Raw genomic sequence first — 15,570 nt, forward strand, 5'->3', positions numbered from 1 at the left:
TGAGATCTATGGGGCAGGAGCTGCTGTGGGGTAGATGTTGGTCAGATCTATGGGGCAGGAGTAGCTGTGGGGCATATGTGAGTCAGATGTATGGGGCAGGAGCTGCTGTAGTGCAGATGTGGGTCAGATCTATGGGGCAGGAGCTGCTGTGGGGTAGTTGTGGGTCAGATCTATCGGGCAGTATCTGCTCTGGGGCACATGTGAGTGAGATCTATGGGACAGGAGCTGCTGTAGTGCAGATGTGGGTCAGATCTATGGGGCAGGAGCTGCTGAGGGTCAGATCTATGGGACAGGAAGTGCTGTGGTGCACATGTGGGTCAGATCTATAGACCAGGAGCTGCTGTGCGGCTGATGTGGGTAAGGTCTATGGTGCAGGAGCTGCTCTGGGGCACATGTTGGTCAGATCTATGGGGCAGGAGCTGCTGTGGGTCAGATCTACTGGGAAGGAGCTGCTGTGGGGCAGATGTGGGTCAGATCTATGGGGCAAGAGCTCCTGTGGGGCACATGTATATCAGATATTTGGGGCAGGAGCAGTTGTGGGGATGATGTGTGTCAGATCTACGGAACAGGTGCTGCTGTGGTCTTATGTGGGTCAGATCTATAGGGAAGGAGCTGCTGTGGAGCTGATGTTGGTCAGATCTGTGGGACAGGAGCTGCTGTGTGGCTCATATGGTTGAGATCTATGGGGCAGGAGCTGCTGTGGGGGTGATGTGTGTCAGATCTATGGGGCTGGAGCTTCTGTGGGGTAGATGTGGGTCAGATCTATGGGACTGGAGCTGCTGTGGGTCTGATGGGGGCTAGATCTATGGGGCAGGAGCTGCTGTGGGGGTGATGTGTGTCAGATCTATGGGGCAGGAGATGCTATGGCGCTGATGTTGGTAAGATATATGGGGCAGGAGCTGCTGTGGGGTAGATGTGGGTCTGATCTATGGGGCAGGAGCTGTTGTGGGTCCGATGTGGGTCAGATCTTTGGGGCGGGAGCTGCTGTGTGTCTGACGTGGGTCTGATCTATGTGGCAGGAGCAGCTGTCGGTCAGATCTATGGGGTTGGAGCTCCTAAGGGGCAGATGTGGGTCGGATCTATGGGGCAGGAGCTGCTGTGGGGCTGATGTGGGTCAGATCTATGGGGCAGGAGCTGTTGTGTGGCTGATGAGGGTCAGATCTATTGGGCAGGAGCTGCTGTGGTGCTGATGTGGTTAAGATCTATGAGACATGAGCTGCTGTGGGGCAGATGTGGGTCAGATCTATGGGGCAGTTGCTGCTGTGGGGCAGTCGTTGGTCAGATCTATGGGAGAGGTGCTGCTGTCGTGCTGATGTGGGTCAGATCAATTTGGCAGGAGCTGCTGTGGTGCTGATATGGGTCAGATCTATGGGGCTGGAGCTGCTGTGGGGCAGATCTGTGGGACAGGAGCTGCTCTGGGGTAGATGTGGGTCGGATCTATGGGGCTGGAGCTGCTGTGGTGCTGATATGTGTCAGATCTATGGGGCTGGAGCTGCTGTGTGGCTGATGGGGGTTAGATCACAGAATCACAGAATCGCAGAATCACAGAATGACCCAGGTTGGATGGGACCTCATGGATCATGAAGAACAAACCCCCCTGCCTGGCAGGGCCACCAAACATACACCTTTACTAGATCAGGTTGCCCAGGGCCCTGTCCAACCTAGCCCTGAACACCCCCAAGGACGGGGCATCCACAACCTCCCTGGGCAGCCCGTTCCAGGGCCTAACCACTCTGCTAGTAAACAACTTTCCCCCTAACATCCAACCTAAATCTTCCCTCTTTCAACTTCAATCAGTTTCCCCTAGTCCTGCTATTATCAGCCCTTTCCAAGAGTTTACTCCCCTCCTGGCAGTAAGTTCCCTTCAGGTACTGAAAGGCTGCAATGAGGTCACCCCGCAACCTTCTCTTCTCCAGGCTGAACAAACCCAACTCCCTCAGCCTGTCCTCATAGGGGAGGTGCTCCAGCCCCCTGATCATCTTCGTGACCCTCCTCTGGGCCCCTTCCAACAGCTCCATGTCTTTTTTGTACTGAGGGCTCCACACCTGGACACGGTACAACAGATGGGGCCTCACAAGAGCAGAGTAGAGAGGGACGATCACCTCCCTATCCCTGCTGACCACCCCTCTCCTGATGGAGCCCAGGATCCCATTTGCTTTCCGGGCTGCCAGAGCGCACTGCTGGCTCATGTTAAGTTTCTCATCCATCAGGACCCCCAGGTCCTTCTCTGCCGAGCTGCTCTCAAGGACCACTCCTCCCAGCCTGTACAGGTGCCTGGGGTTCTTCCCACTTAAGTGCAAAACCTTGCACTTTGCCGTGTTGAACCTCATTAGGTTCACTCAGGCCCACCTTTCAAGCCTGTCAAGGTCCCTCTGAATGGCATTCCTTCAACTGCACCACTCAGCTTAGTGTCATCATGCACACACACCCATGTGGACAAATTCTGTATAATCATCTCCTCACTCTGGTGATAAAATCTCCCCGAAGAAGGATCCTGCAGCTCCACCATGGCACCTTCTAACTGAGGAAGAGGACCTTTGGTGAAGAAAAGAGCACTTGGGCAGTATGAGTCTCCAAGCACATGTGCTTCGTGTCTCCAGGCTGCTGCTGAGACCCAAAGGTGCTGTAAATCCATATAACTACCTTCACTTTTGCAGTATGACTGAATTAGGCACAGAAATACGGATAAAAGAGGCATTAAAATCAGAGCAGTTGGCCTTCAAGGCACACAGCTTTCAAAATGGCTCGGAGAGCAGAGCAAACTCTTTGCAAGTAACTATTACCACACAGTTCCATTTGGCTAAGTCAAAACATGTGCATTCTATTCGAGTATGATGATCTTTACATGCAGTTTATAACTGTAAAAAGGTATGTTTCAACTTGGGGAGAGGGGAGCTGTGGTGAGAGCCATGGTTTGGAATCCTTCAGGGCCAGCATGCTTATCTGTGAGTCTGAGGGAGACGCCTCCAGGCCAAAGCAGGTGCTACAGAGAGAAAGGTTTGACACAAATGGTTTTATTTGACTGCTAGAGACAAATGAGTAGGAAGAAGCTATGATTTCTTTGCTGACTGCTGGTAAATCAGAACTGCAGACTGTAGGAGAGCTTAAAGGAGCAGTAGTAGGAGTGTGAATGAATGCTCTCTGTTCTGCACTAGGATGGATGTGTGACCAGCATGACATACCAATCTTCCACTCCCAAATCATGCTTTCCTGGAGGGCCTTCAAAACACTCTCACTGAGCCAAAAAAGACACTTTCTGGGCAGGGAAGGTCCCCAGAATGCCCATAGCCCCACCTGAGCACCTGACACTGGCACTCTGTGCCTGCCTCACTGAGCCTCTTTGTATTTTCACCTCTGCCCAGCATCATGTAGAAGGGCTGCCAAGGGCTGTGTGCCTGCGTGCTCCCCTTGTGACAGCATTGTGTTGTAGGTGCCAACAAAGGGAAAGCACGGACAGTGCAAAGTAGCTGATAATTGCATTAAATGGGACTGTTTTGGCAGCACTTTGATTGTGTGCTGAACATACTTACACGGATCTTCATTAATTTAGGGGCTGAAGAGAGGCTGCAGCTCATTGCACAACATTCAGAGGCTCCCTCCCACATGCAAACGCATCTTTTGAAAAGCCAAGCCTTGATCTCGTTTGAGGTACCTTAGAAAATGTAACTGCAGTGGATCTGCTGAAGCTGAATTACTTGTGGAGAGAACATATTACATGTCTTCCCTTAGATCTAGTCACTAGTTATCTCACATGTGCTGTTGTATTAGACAGAAAAAGCACAAAATGGTGTACTTCCTCTTGTTCCAAAGGAAGTGACAGTCGTTATTCTTTCCAGCAAATGTAATTGCATCAATTGTTTCTCACACAATACTCACAATTAAGGTTTCCAAAAGAACAGCTAAACTATAAAGCAGAGGGGAGCTGTTATTCACAGGTGTTGGATTAGATCTAATTTATGAGTGTAGCAGAAGCTACTTAGATGCGGGTGCTTAAAGCACATTCCTTCCTCCTATATTCTGAAAGAATACTTAGACCACTCAAGGATATTTCAATACCCTGAGCTTTTCCTGGAAATGCTTGAATATGGCGTAGGCAAACGAGAGATAAAGGAGAATCTTATAGCACAGGCAGATGACTAATGATGGTGCAAGCCATAAAAAAACACAGGACTGCTAACAAGGGAATGGAGATCAGCTGAGTAACCAAAAGAACAGGGTTTCAAATATTCATTTTTACACAAATGCAGTTGTGATAGAGTAGGTGCATTATTCCGAGGGAAGGCAGAAAGTGAGATAGAGTAAAAGCTCTGCACTGTGCTGGTCACAGCACATTCAGCATTTTGCAAGCAGCTCCCAGCTGCATAGAATTGAGCAACACACCCATGAGCAGCCCACAGCACTGGAGGTGCTGCTGCCCTGCTGTCACCTACAGGTTGTGCTTAACAGTACTACTACATGTGAATACTTATGCTGCAGCTCTCTCCAGCTCCTCCAGATCTGAGCAAGACTGGATCAAAGAAGGGTAAGGTGCCCTGTTTTTTGAGGCAGCAAGGTTTTTTATTCATAGGGGAAAAGAGGTGTAGTCCAACATGAACATGTGCCTCTAAAATCTTTGTCAGTCTTCAAGGGAGGGAGCTGGAATTTCATCTGATTAATTTTTCCCCACTCTCAGTTCTCAGGAGGGTCACCGGCTGAGGAACTGGCAAAACTCTTTTCCCATTTTGTTTTCAACCTTTACCTTTTGTCAGCTCACTCTGCATCTTCTAGATCCCAGCCACCCCCAGTTTCCAAACACACCACCTTCTCACCCATCCTCTGCTCATACATGAGGTACCGCCAGCTGATGTTTATTCAGCTCAGAGAACAGCAGCGTATCTAACGGTCTTTAGTTATTAACACAAAAATCTTACCATGTGCTCACACCAAGACAATCTGGTACCATCACCCTTTCAGGTCATGCAGCAAAGCACTTGTTTGACTGCTTTTGAAAGATTCTTTTTCTTGCACTATCCCCTCAATACTCTTCATGTTATCTAGATGAGAACAAGCCACATCTGCTTACATCTCCTTCCAGATGTAACAGCCCTGGCAATCCTAAGGCATTCTTCCTGATTGCACTGCTGCAACCAGCATTACACATACAGTATTGCATAATGTAGCCAAGTGTGGGAACAACCACACAGCCACAGGCAAGCTGTCACCTCAAAAGGAAAGTTCCTTCATGTTTTTCATGGCGCTGGGACTGCAGAGTGCATAAGTGAATTCAACATTCTCTGTATTATTACCAGAATTCAACAGGGATGGAACCTTTACAGCACAAATAATTTTGTTTGAGCACAGGCTTTGAAGACTATAAACTATTTGACCATTGCACGAGCTAGAAAATAAATTCTAAGTCTTGAAATATTCTCTACATACTTAGGAGTAAAATGCCCTACGTTTTGAGCAGTTCTGTTGGCAACACTGTGAGGTTGCTACCTTGGCTTTGCACGTGCTCTTGAACCAGGAGGAGGATCTGTGCTCTTGTCCCCTTAGAGAGCATTTGTGCTTTTCCTCATGAGTTTCCATTCTTTCCATGCTAAAGAGGGAAGGTGATGTGCCTGTAAACATGTTGTAGTTTAAACCTTCTGGTGCTGCACGCAGGTGCTGTGGGAGGGATTACCTTGTTTGTGGCAGTCTGGGCTGGGGGTGTGTTTGTGTGAAGATCTGCAAGGTGATATTTGCTCCTCCCAGACTTCTTATGGGACATGCACGCATGCAAGCAAATATGTAAAAGAAAACCCACTTCAGGTGTGTTGCATTGCTCCAAAGGAGTGTAAGAAAGGAAAACACCAGTTACATAATAGAAGTATTCTCAAGAAGGAATTGTTTAATCACAAACACCTTTCAGTCTTAATAAAACTAAATTAGATCTTCTCTAACAGATCAGCATTTTATCCACAGTTGTTATACACACAAATAAAGAGAAAAAAGTAGATTATCGTTTTAAAATGTAGCATTGCTATTATAAAAGAAAGGCTGGATGTTCTGCTGGTACAGCTTCTCCCTCACAGTTTAGCATTAAACTGTGTCAGCATCTTCTCTAGCTTCAATGCTAGTGCCATGTTACCTTTAATCCTTAATTTTCCTGACATGAAGGCCATGGTTGGCTTTAGTTTACCTAAAAAGAAGACACAGAATCATCAGGAAAAGGAAAGGAACTGGAGATTGCGATATCATATAGTAGTTACTTTGCTACCAAGTTCTACTGTAAAAGCATCAGAAAAGAGGTTCAACAGATTGACTGGATGCTTTCTGAAGCTACGCTCTGAAAAGTTCAATAGCTACTGAACAAAGCAGTAGATATTTTTATTATAAAATCATGGACTCACAGAGTGACTTACGTTGGAAGGGAATTTAAAGGCCATGCACTTCCAGCTACAGCTCATCCAATTCCAAGACCACAAAGAGAGGTGAGCCTGTCAGCTCATCCATCAGCAAGATGTTTCCTGCCACCAGTAGCTGCCTCAGTTCTGCCAAACCCGTTTGTTACTCACCAGTGAACATCTTCACAAAGTCGCCACTCGACATGCTCATCACAACATCAGCTGCTGCAGGAGGCTTCCCAAACCCAGCACTCCCTCTGCTGGTTTTCAGGTCAAGGTACCAAGTGCCTCCTTCATCACCTGAGTGGAACAGGGAGAACCTGTGGCAGCACCACAAGGACTGATGTGCCCTGCCCTTTGCTACCCCCGCCTGCTTTTCTCTCCCATCTTCGTGCTAGACGTGCTGGAGGTGCTGTGCCAGAAGCTGCCCCGCGCTCTCTGTGCAGACAAGGTCAGCCCCAGCAGATGCCCCACAGTGCCACAGTGTCAGGGGACAAGGCAGTGGCTGCTGGTGGAGCTGGAGGCAGCAGGGGTTTGGAACAGAACTACCATGCTGACCCTGTGCAGCACGGCCAGCAGGGTGACACAGCAGAAATGAAACACCAGGAAAACGCACCACAGTCCCCAAAAGAGCAGCACATGCTGCTGATGCAGAAAGCATCTCCCTGTGACAACAGCAGCAGGGTAAATCCCACATGTGCTGAAGTTGGCTCTGAAAGGCAGCATCTTATAGAGCACACCCAAAGATGTCCCTGTTCCTAGACCAGTTATAAAAGACAAGTATTTACATGTGAAAATACAGACTGACTCTTGCTAGAAAAGTGAGCATTTGAGAGTTTTACAAGTGATGGTCTTACCTGACAATTCAAACTGAAAGACGCCCTGCGTGGATTTCACTATTTCTTTATTGAGTTCTCCCTGAATAACTCTGAATGTTTCTGCAACAGGCCCCGCTGAAGCTGATTCTTTATTAAGCTTGGCTCCACCTGATGCCTGTGAAGCACCTAAAAGAAACAGATGGATTCTCTGTAAAATGCTGGAACGCTCTATCTCACTTATCTTTCTAAGAATATATATGTTTTCAGCAGTTCTTCTGCAAAAGCTTCTAAGGTGTGAATCAATTCACTACTTTAATCAGCAACTTTCTACACTGCAGTGAATGTGCTCATTTAACATTAAGAAAGAGCATTTGCAATTTATAAGGCATGTAATGCTTAGCAGCCCCTAAAAGCCATGCAGAAGGTCAGTGTATCAGGAAATAATTATTCTACTCAGTGAATTGCTACTGTGTTGGAGATCTGGGCAGTTGGCAGTATCAGTTCCTGGCAGAAAAGTCTAAGTGCGCACTCACAAATAGTATTTTCAAGGGAACTGGGCTCTTTTCAAACTTAGCCTCTTTCTTTCCTATATTTGTTTTGGCACTCCTATAAAACATATTCAGTATTCCTATTTGCCCTCCAATAGAAACATCACTATTCTGAAAAAGTGAACCTGATGCTTTTGTAAAAAAACAACTTCTCTATTTCATCTTGTAGACATTAACATCATGTACGACTGTGAGAACTTCATGTAGGAATAGAAGCTTCTCAAGTTCTCACACTGCAAGAAAGATGTAACACTCCTGCAAAATATGCTGATTGCTTGTGATTTTTTTACAGCAATATTTACTCATAATCTTCATACCACTTAACTCTGGTGGTAAAAAGCAAAAAGGTTGTTCAAAACAAGGTGCTGATTATGAACTGTGAAAGTTGCAGACACTAAAGTCACTTCCATAAATCAAACAGCCCAAATACAAGAGATTTTGCCACATAGCTTGAATGTAGTCCAAAAGTAACTTGAAATAGAGGAGGCATTCATTATCATCACAAATAATCGACATGTACATGCAGAGGTTGCCCTTCCACGGCCTTCTGATTATGTGGCTGTCATGTCAGTTTCAGCATCCAAGAAGAAGTCAGGCATCAGGGGGTGACCTAAAGGGGAGTTGAACAATAACAGTAAGCCCAAGTAAGGGTGAACAGCACAAACAGGAATCCATTCTGAAGGCAACAGCACCTCAATTTACCAGTAAATGAACTACAGGTTGAAAGAAGACGAGGTGACATGTTTAGGTTCTGGTACATTTAAAATCAGACCCAGAAGCCTCTTACAAATTCAGTCAGAAACATCTGAAGATGAAGAAACACTATCTCACTATTTGGTAAATAGTAATACATGCGCTTGTGGTGCAGGTCTATTTTCTTTTTGCTAATGGGTTTAAAATATATATATATATATATATTTATATAGGCATTGATTATTAGAGCCTCAGTGGACTATTATGTGCTTTCCCAGAATCCACATTCTCAAACGTGAGGCAAAGCATCTTTTGACTGAGTCAAAGGAATATATCCATATTCCCCATATGGCCTTCCTTCCTTCGCAAACTTCTCATTTTAAAGATCTTTTTTACCTGGTGCAATTGCATAGACATCAAAATCCTTAACGCCTTCTTCTCTCAGTAGAACTTCATCAATAATGAAGTTTCCAGTGAAAGTTTTCGGCTTTGTTAAAATGCAATATGCAGCATCTGCAATTATGTCAGTTTTTCTGCACTGCTTCTCTATTCCGGATCCTCCCAGCATATCCATAGCAGCTGTATGTATGGCTGGAAAATTCAGAGGACAGGAAATTACAAGTTTAACACTAATGACATCACATACTCATCTCTTTGGCAAATGCATAAACTTTATTCTCCTCTCACATGAAAGTAATCATGAGAAGACTAAACTGTGAAATACCATCGACCAGCGAAGAATGGTCAACCAGCAAACAATCCTCAAAGTGTAAAGATTCCCTTACTTGAAAAGTATTAAAGGAACCAAAAGAGGAATAAAGGGAAGAACTCCTTGTAATATTCATATTATTCAATGCTTCTATCAATACTTTCCACACAAAGACTTCCTCTGGCTTTATTCAGGACATGAAAAACTAACAGGACAACTATCTTTCTCAAAGTGAATGTGCATCAGCAATTAACATTTTCTGCAGCCATTACCATACTGAAAATCTCAATTTTAGCCCCACAATAACTTGTGAGATAACAAAGTGACTCTAAGTTAAAGATGAGAAACCCAATAGCACAAACTCAAACTTTTCCTGGCTTATGCTCCTCTACTTTCACATTACAGCCAATTATTATTGTTCTAAATATAGCAAAACTATGGGCAAAGACTGATATGAAAAACCATCTACTGTCCTGCAATCTGCACATCCTTCCATCTATTTCATACAAAGTGCTGCTGGTTTTCCTTCTTGGAAATATAAGCCTTTCACCACCACTGAAGACTTTTTGTACAATAATCCAAGGCTGCCCACAACAGAACTGCTGCATTCTCCAAAAGCAGAAAAGGAGTGACTTCTAAAAACAACAAAACCAACCAATTCTAACGTTTTGATACTCAGTGCAGCTCTCTGTAATTTAATTCTTTTGGCCCTCTGAACACAGAGGACCAGTAGCTCAACACGCTGTAAAGGCAAAGTCCAGGATCACAATCCCAATGCAGGGTGCCAAAGACAAGAGCCAAAAATCAGATTTTCAAAAATGACCATGATTTTCCTTAAGGCTTTCATAGTAAAACTCAGTTTGCAAGTAACTGCATTTAACCCAATAAATCCCCACAAGTCTGTCCAACCAACCAGCAGGCTGACACAGCTGTGCAAACGACTTGTGACTGAGCCCCTGTGTACAAAGGTGTCACACAGAGTGGAAGCACCAGTGAGATAAAAAGGAACTGGGAATATTGCATGAGCATATCAGCACAGTGTGAGGAGAACCAAAGTTCACCTGCAGCTGAGACTTGCAAGGGAAGCCAGTGGCAACTTGTTTATCTGCTATAATGTGGGTAGGAAGAGCATGATCAAGGGAAAGGCGTTGCTGAGTGGCATGGGTGATTCAGTGAGAGCAGACACTGGTAGTGCCTTGCTTATGAACATGGTTTACCAGGACATGAGAAACTAGCCATAGATGAGAGGTAATCTTAGAACTTGGAAGGTTGGAAAAGACAATATAGTCCAACCTTCAACCCATCCCCACTATGGCCACTAAACCATGTCCTTCAGTGCCACATCTAAACCCTTCCTGAACATCACCAGGGATGGTGACTTCACCACTTCCCTGGGCAGCATGTTCCAATGCATCATCAATCTCAGTAGGTAAAATCAAGCCTGGTGAACCTGATTGACTTCTGTGATAGAATGAAAGGATTTGAGGCCAAAGTGATAACAGCTGACACCATTCACATTAGCAAGGCTTTCATTACCATCTCTCAAAATACTTTTGTATCCAAGTAAATACATAATAGTCTGGATGGTTGAACAGCCTAAGGGGTAAGAGAAATGTTAACTGGACAGGTTCAGGGAGTTAGAATCATGCAGGTGGGCTCCTTTTGCAGCAGGCACGGCCGCAACCAGGGCAGCCCACAGGCTGCACCGTGGGCGCTTTCTGCACTCGTACAGGATCTCATGACTACTGCTTGCAACACACGGGAATGAATAAGGTCAACGTATGTCCCCGTTCATTAGCAGTGCAGAAATAACGCCGCAGCAGTCACTCAATTCAGATTCCACAGCACACCCACAGCCGCACTTTGCCCTCCGGACGTGCACACAGCTCGGCCCGTGAGCAAACAGCACCGAGCGGGACTCCGGGTCCGACCCAGCCGCTCCGGGGCCACCGTGCCCGGCCGCGGCCTCCACCCCGCGTCCCATCGCCCTCAAGGGGCTGCGGAGCACGCGTCTGTCCCTCCGCCCGGCCCCGGCCCCGGCCCCGGCCCCAGCTCTGCCCCGGCAGCTCCTGTGGCTCGGAGCTCGCGGCCCCGCCGAAGGAAGGAGGAAAGCCCAGGTCGCCTTACCCAGTGTTGGGCAGCATGGCGGCACGGCCATGGGGCGGCTGTCGGCTCGGCACGGGACGCGCTCCCCGCTCACACCGCCCTCCGCGCAGCCGCGGCCCGGGGAGCCGGGCGGAGCCAGGGCCGAGCGGGGCGGGATGAGGGGCGGGTGATGGAAGTATCGGGATGAGTTCCCTGCGGGAGTACACCTCGTTCAACCAAGCCAAAGCCTTGCACTTTTTCACTGACAAAATTAAAATCGCATCTGAGATCTCGCCCTCAAGGAAAGGAGTGAATGACCAAACTGAAGTGACAACTGAAACGATTTATTATTGAAACAACCTGTCCTTATAACTATCGGTCTATCCACTACCACCTCGGGCCACTATGCGGGCGCCAACATGACCCCACTGCAGGGCGCTCACTCGTCATCTTCGTCACTGTCATCTTCATCGGTGCGCAGCCAGCAGCCTTCCTCTACCCAGACAGAGCTGGTGAAAGGTGGGCGCTGCGGGTCCTCCCAAGGCTCCCACTCCTCTGGCATCACCGTGACTTTATGCTGTATGTTCACTGTGAGCGATAAGGAGTGGAAAAGCAGGCCGGCCTCAGGAGCACGCTGCTCTTGCTCTCTTGGGCGCCAGGGAAGTTCCTGCAGTGCTGGGTTGCGTGGCAAGCTGTCTCCCATGTAAGATGAAGCGGTGAACGACAAGGAAGTAGAAATGTCTCCAGGGCTCCAGCCGCTGTTTGGTGGCAGCAGGGACGGGTCCAGAGGCTGGTTCATTCCCCAAGCTGCTGCAGCACGCATTGGCCGGCTGTGAGAGGCTCGAGCTCGGCGTCGGCTGCGGTTTCTCCTTCGGCGCTTGGGAGGCCGGGGTCCCCTGGCTGCAGCCGCCTGGGTGCCGGCTGCCGGACCCGCTGCCTGCAGGCAGCCCCTGCGGGAGAATGAGCAGCAGCAGCAGCAGGAGCAGCAGCAGGGGCCCGTCTCGGCTCTCCTTCTCCGGGCAGATCTCGGCCTGCGCTGCTCGAGGAGCCGAGAGCTCTCTCCTCCGAAGTCTGGGTTCCAGTTGACGAGAGGCTGCAAAAGGCAAAGGAGAAGAGTCAGTTGTTATCACCTTGCGCTTGAAAGACAGCAAGGTACAGGAGATTTTCAATTGCTAAAGACGGACATGGGAGTGAGCAGCATCACGAGCCGATCCTTGACCACCTCTTGCAGGGTGGGAGCGTCTTTGCTCAGTCCAATTGAAGTTTGTCCTTGCAGACATTTCTGCAACAAAGCGGTTTTCGCTGTGCCACTCGGCAAGTGAAATCCTTCTGAACACCCTGGGGGTTCTGATGGGGTGTCATTGTGATGGCACGTGTTTGTGATGGGGGCTTCGGCCACTCCCAACATGGAGTCACAATGATCACCCCAAGGTGATGCCCAGCCCTTTTCACCAGAGCTGTGCTCTGTCCTTTCATCCCCATCTTGTCTCAATGCAGTGCTGCTTATAAATCAGATTATAAATCAGATATAATTCCATGGGCTTTTCTGAACTCTCATGATCTGCAAACAAGAAGAGAGCAAGAGTTTCTACTGCTTTGTCCAGTATTTAATGAAATGTTCATCTCTGATCTGTGGTTTCATCTCAGTTGAAAGCTGGTTCTTTTTTTGCCTGTTTAAATCTACAAAGTATTTGTTGAGCGAGGGTCAAATCGCAGCTTTTACAATGTTGAGTTCTGGCCATGTTTTGGATCTGTGATATCTACATTTACTGCCATTCAAATCATTCCTCAGTTCCCTTCAGCAAAACTTTGGAACAGAGCAATTAAACATGAGGCAAAGTGACAAAAAGCAAAACATAAAACACATACATAAAAATGTTATTCAACAAGTAAAGTAACTGTTATGGGTTAGCCCTCAGCTGTACCTTCAGAAATGGCCTGGAAAAGCACATTCTTTTTCAGTCAGTCAGCCTCCTTGATGATGATTCTCTTTCTTCTTATTTAGAGACTTAAAGCCATCCCTGTCTTTCCTCACATGGCTTCCTAACATTGCATCTGTGTTAGGAAAGCTGGGATTTAAATGTGATGCAGTATTTGAAATGAGGCTGGAAAAGGTGCTGCCTTCAAACCTTGGGAGGAAAGCATTACTAACAGAATATTGGCCTCTCATACCACGCATCTACAAAATGCCCGTCCTCATTTTGACTTGACATGGTGTAAGCATGAATAAGATGTGGATCTCTAAGAGAAGACGTAACTAAATCCTGCTGCAATGCCCAGCAAGGAGAACATTTTTTCTGTAATGACTGTGTATAATGACTCAAAGAGAAGACATATAACAGTATTTCTTTATGTTTTGTGAATAATACTTCTTTTGGTTTTCACCTTTTCTACAGATAGCAAACTGCCCACTGTTACTGTGAGATGTATGCCACCTAACTGAACTTGATTTTGCTGCAGATGCATCCAGAGCAGAACAAAGCTGTCTCTGGCTGCCCCTGTGTTTTTCCCTCTCCATTAAAGCAGTAGTTCATCCTGTGGGATGAAAGCTTACTGTGCTGCCCTGGGGGATAGTGATTGTGAATGGCAACTGTGTCAGGGCTGTGTCTGGCTGCTTGTGTGGTTGTACACATGTTTAGAGGGGAGAGAGGACAGGACTGTCATATCCATATATAAGCCATTATGGATTCGAGCCCAATGGAACAAGAAATTCAGTAGCAATAGACAAGGAAAAACAGAAAGATGGAATCTTTGTTTTCTGATGATGTGTTTTTGCTATACTGCTTATCCAGGGATGAGCATGTGTCCTAGAGGCAGCATCATGGGAACATAGACAGGTATCCCACCACCTTCCACTCAGGTCCTCAGTGCTGTGCTGTGGGATATTGTGGGAGCTGATGGTGCTGACTATGAGGTGTACTTGATCCTTGCATTACAAACTTTCATGTGGTGCCATTCTTGGACTTTATGCTCTAAACAGACAAGGCTGAACAATGTGCCAGTCTGCTCTGCACTGGAAGGACAAACCCCCCAGTGGGTGCTAAAATTCTTCTGGACATTTGCATTCCACAGGATTTTTACATGAGTGTAGAAATGCTCTGCTTATAAATCCGTTCCTCAGGTCACAGCTTTTGTAAAAAAGAAGTGACTAAACAAACTTGTTGCCCTGTTATCAGAAACTGAAGAAAAACTTCAGATTCTTTTAGTGGCCGTTCCAGTTAATAAGTGAAAGAAAACCAGCTCTAAGGCCTGTGTAAAATACAGGCGCTATCTGCATGGTGCTGAAGGTAATGAACAACGCTGATCGCTAACTGTACTAAGAAGAAAAGGTAAGCTCAGCCTTCAAGTCCCCAGGGGCTCTGTTTCGATGACCTCTTTCATTTCATCAGCTCCACTGGCACGTTTTTTTCCCAGCCTGAGTAGGGAAAAATCCAGCTATGTGTGTGTGCCAGCAGAGGGAGCGCTCAGCACACGAGATTGAATCACGGAATATCCCGATTTGGAAGGGGCTCTCAAGGATCATAGAACCACAGAATAGTTGGGTTGGAAGGGACCTCAGGGCCCACCCAACCCCTGCCATGGGAGCGCTGCTACCCAGCAGGTCAGGTTAGAACAGGGCCATCCAACCTGGCTGACCCCTTTACTTTAACCCTTTGAGGCTGATCTGTCAGCCCATGGTTCACCCATATTTTGCCTGGATTTTATTTATTGTGGTGGTGGCCCAAATGTGGTTTGACTCCCCACCCCCAGTTTCTTTTAAGGCTAGGGCCCCTACTTGTTCTTAGGCTTGTGGCTGGATTCTCTGACACACACTGAGAGAGCTTGACATGCATTTACTACATATTTCCTACATTTAAAGTCAATGATTGACGGGATTAACAGACTACAAGCTGTGAAAGCTGAAAGGAATGAGGGTTTATTTAAAGCAATCAGTAGATAAAGCTTATCTTTGTTATAGGTAACATTTCTTTTTCATCAGTAACTCAGTGGTGCAAATGTAAGCTGAAAAGTAGAGAAACAAAATCTGTCCCTCTCAAAGAACTAGCATAGATTTCTCACAACTTATAAGCCAATATGATAAACTGAAAAGGCCAGATTTTTTATTTCTCTACTCATTGGTGTTTCTGCACATCTCATTATTTAAAGGGACTCTTCCTTGCTCAAGTATGATGGTCTTCTGAGTTCCCAACCTGAAGTCATGGCTGTGTGGTACCCTCCTGCACCAGCTCTGCTTTGGGGTCTGGCAGTTCCTTCTGTAACTGCCTCCTGCCATTCCCACCTGGAGATTATGCTAAAGAATGGAGAGGGAACTTTGCAAATGAGTGAGGACAGTAGCACAGCACCTCCTGAGA

General features: G+C 46.8%; 2 protein-coding genes across 2 annotated transcripts; both read right to left on the minus strand.

Annotated features, from left to right (window-relative positions):
• Nucleotides 1-5,840: 5,840 nt before the first annotated feature.
• On the minus strand, nt 5,841-7,370 carry LOC146760232 (hydroxysteroid dehydrogenase-like protein 2; the record flags this gene model as incomplete). The annotated part of the gene is made up of 3 exons (XM_085551384.1): nt 5,841-6,160; nt 6,537-6,665; nt 7,223-7,370. Coding segments are annotated over 3 exons (390 nt in total), but the record flags the coding sequence as incomplete, so codon positions are not given.
• Nucleotides 7,371-8,006: 636 nt separating this feature from the next.
• Nucleotides 8,007-11,780, minus strand: LOC146760233 (uncharacterized). The gene is made up of 4 exons (XM_085551385.1): nt 11,662-11,780; nt 11,261-11,445; nt 8,821-9,015; nt 8,007-8,341 (listed from the first exon to the last, which is right to left on the minus strand). Exons 1-4 carry the CDS (start codon nt 11,778-11,780, stop codon nt 8,283-8,285), a joined length of 558 nt encoding a protein of 185 aa, XP_085407511.1. The 3' UTR covers nt 8,007-8,282.
• Between the last annotated feature and the right edge of the window lie 3,790 nt (nt 11,781-15,570).

This window comes from Coturnix japonica, chromosome 6, assembly GCF_054131305.1.
Source record: "Coturnix japonica strain WE chromosome 6, WE-NBRP24, whole genome shotgun sequence".
Classification (NCBI taxonomy): Eukaryota; Metazoa; Chordata; class Aves; order Galliformes; family Phasianidae; genus Coturnix; species Coturnix japonica.

Coding starts and splice junctions, on each gene's coding strand:
- LOC146760233 (XM_085551385.1), bottom strand. CDS start 11,780: ATGCCAGAGGAGTGGGAGCCTTGGGAGGACCCGCAGCGCCCACCTTTC. Junction 11,446..11,661: donor GACAGTGACGAAGATGACGA/GTGAGCGCCCTG, acceptor TGGTTGAACGAG/GTGTACTCCCGCAGGGAACT. Junction 9,016..11,260: donor GCCATGCTGCCCAACACTGG/GTAAGGCGACCT, acceptor TGAATTTTCCAG/CCATACATACAGCTGCTATG.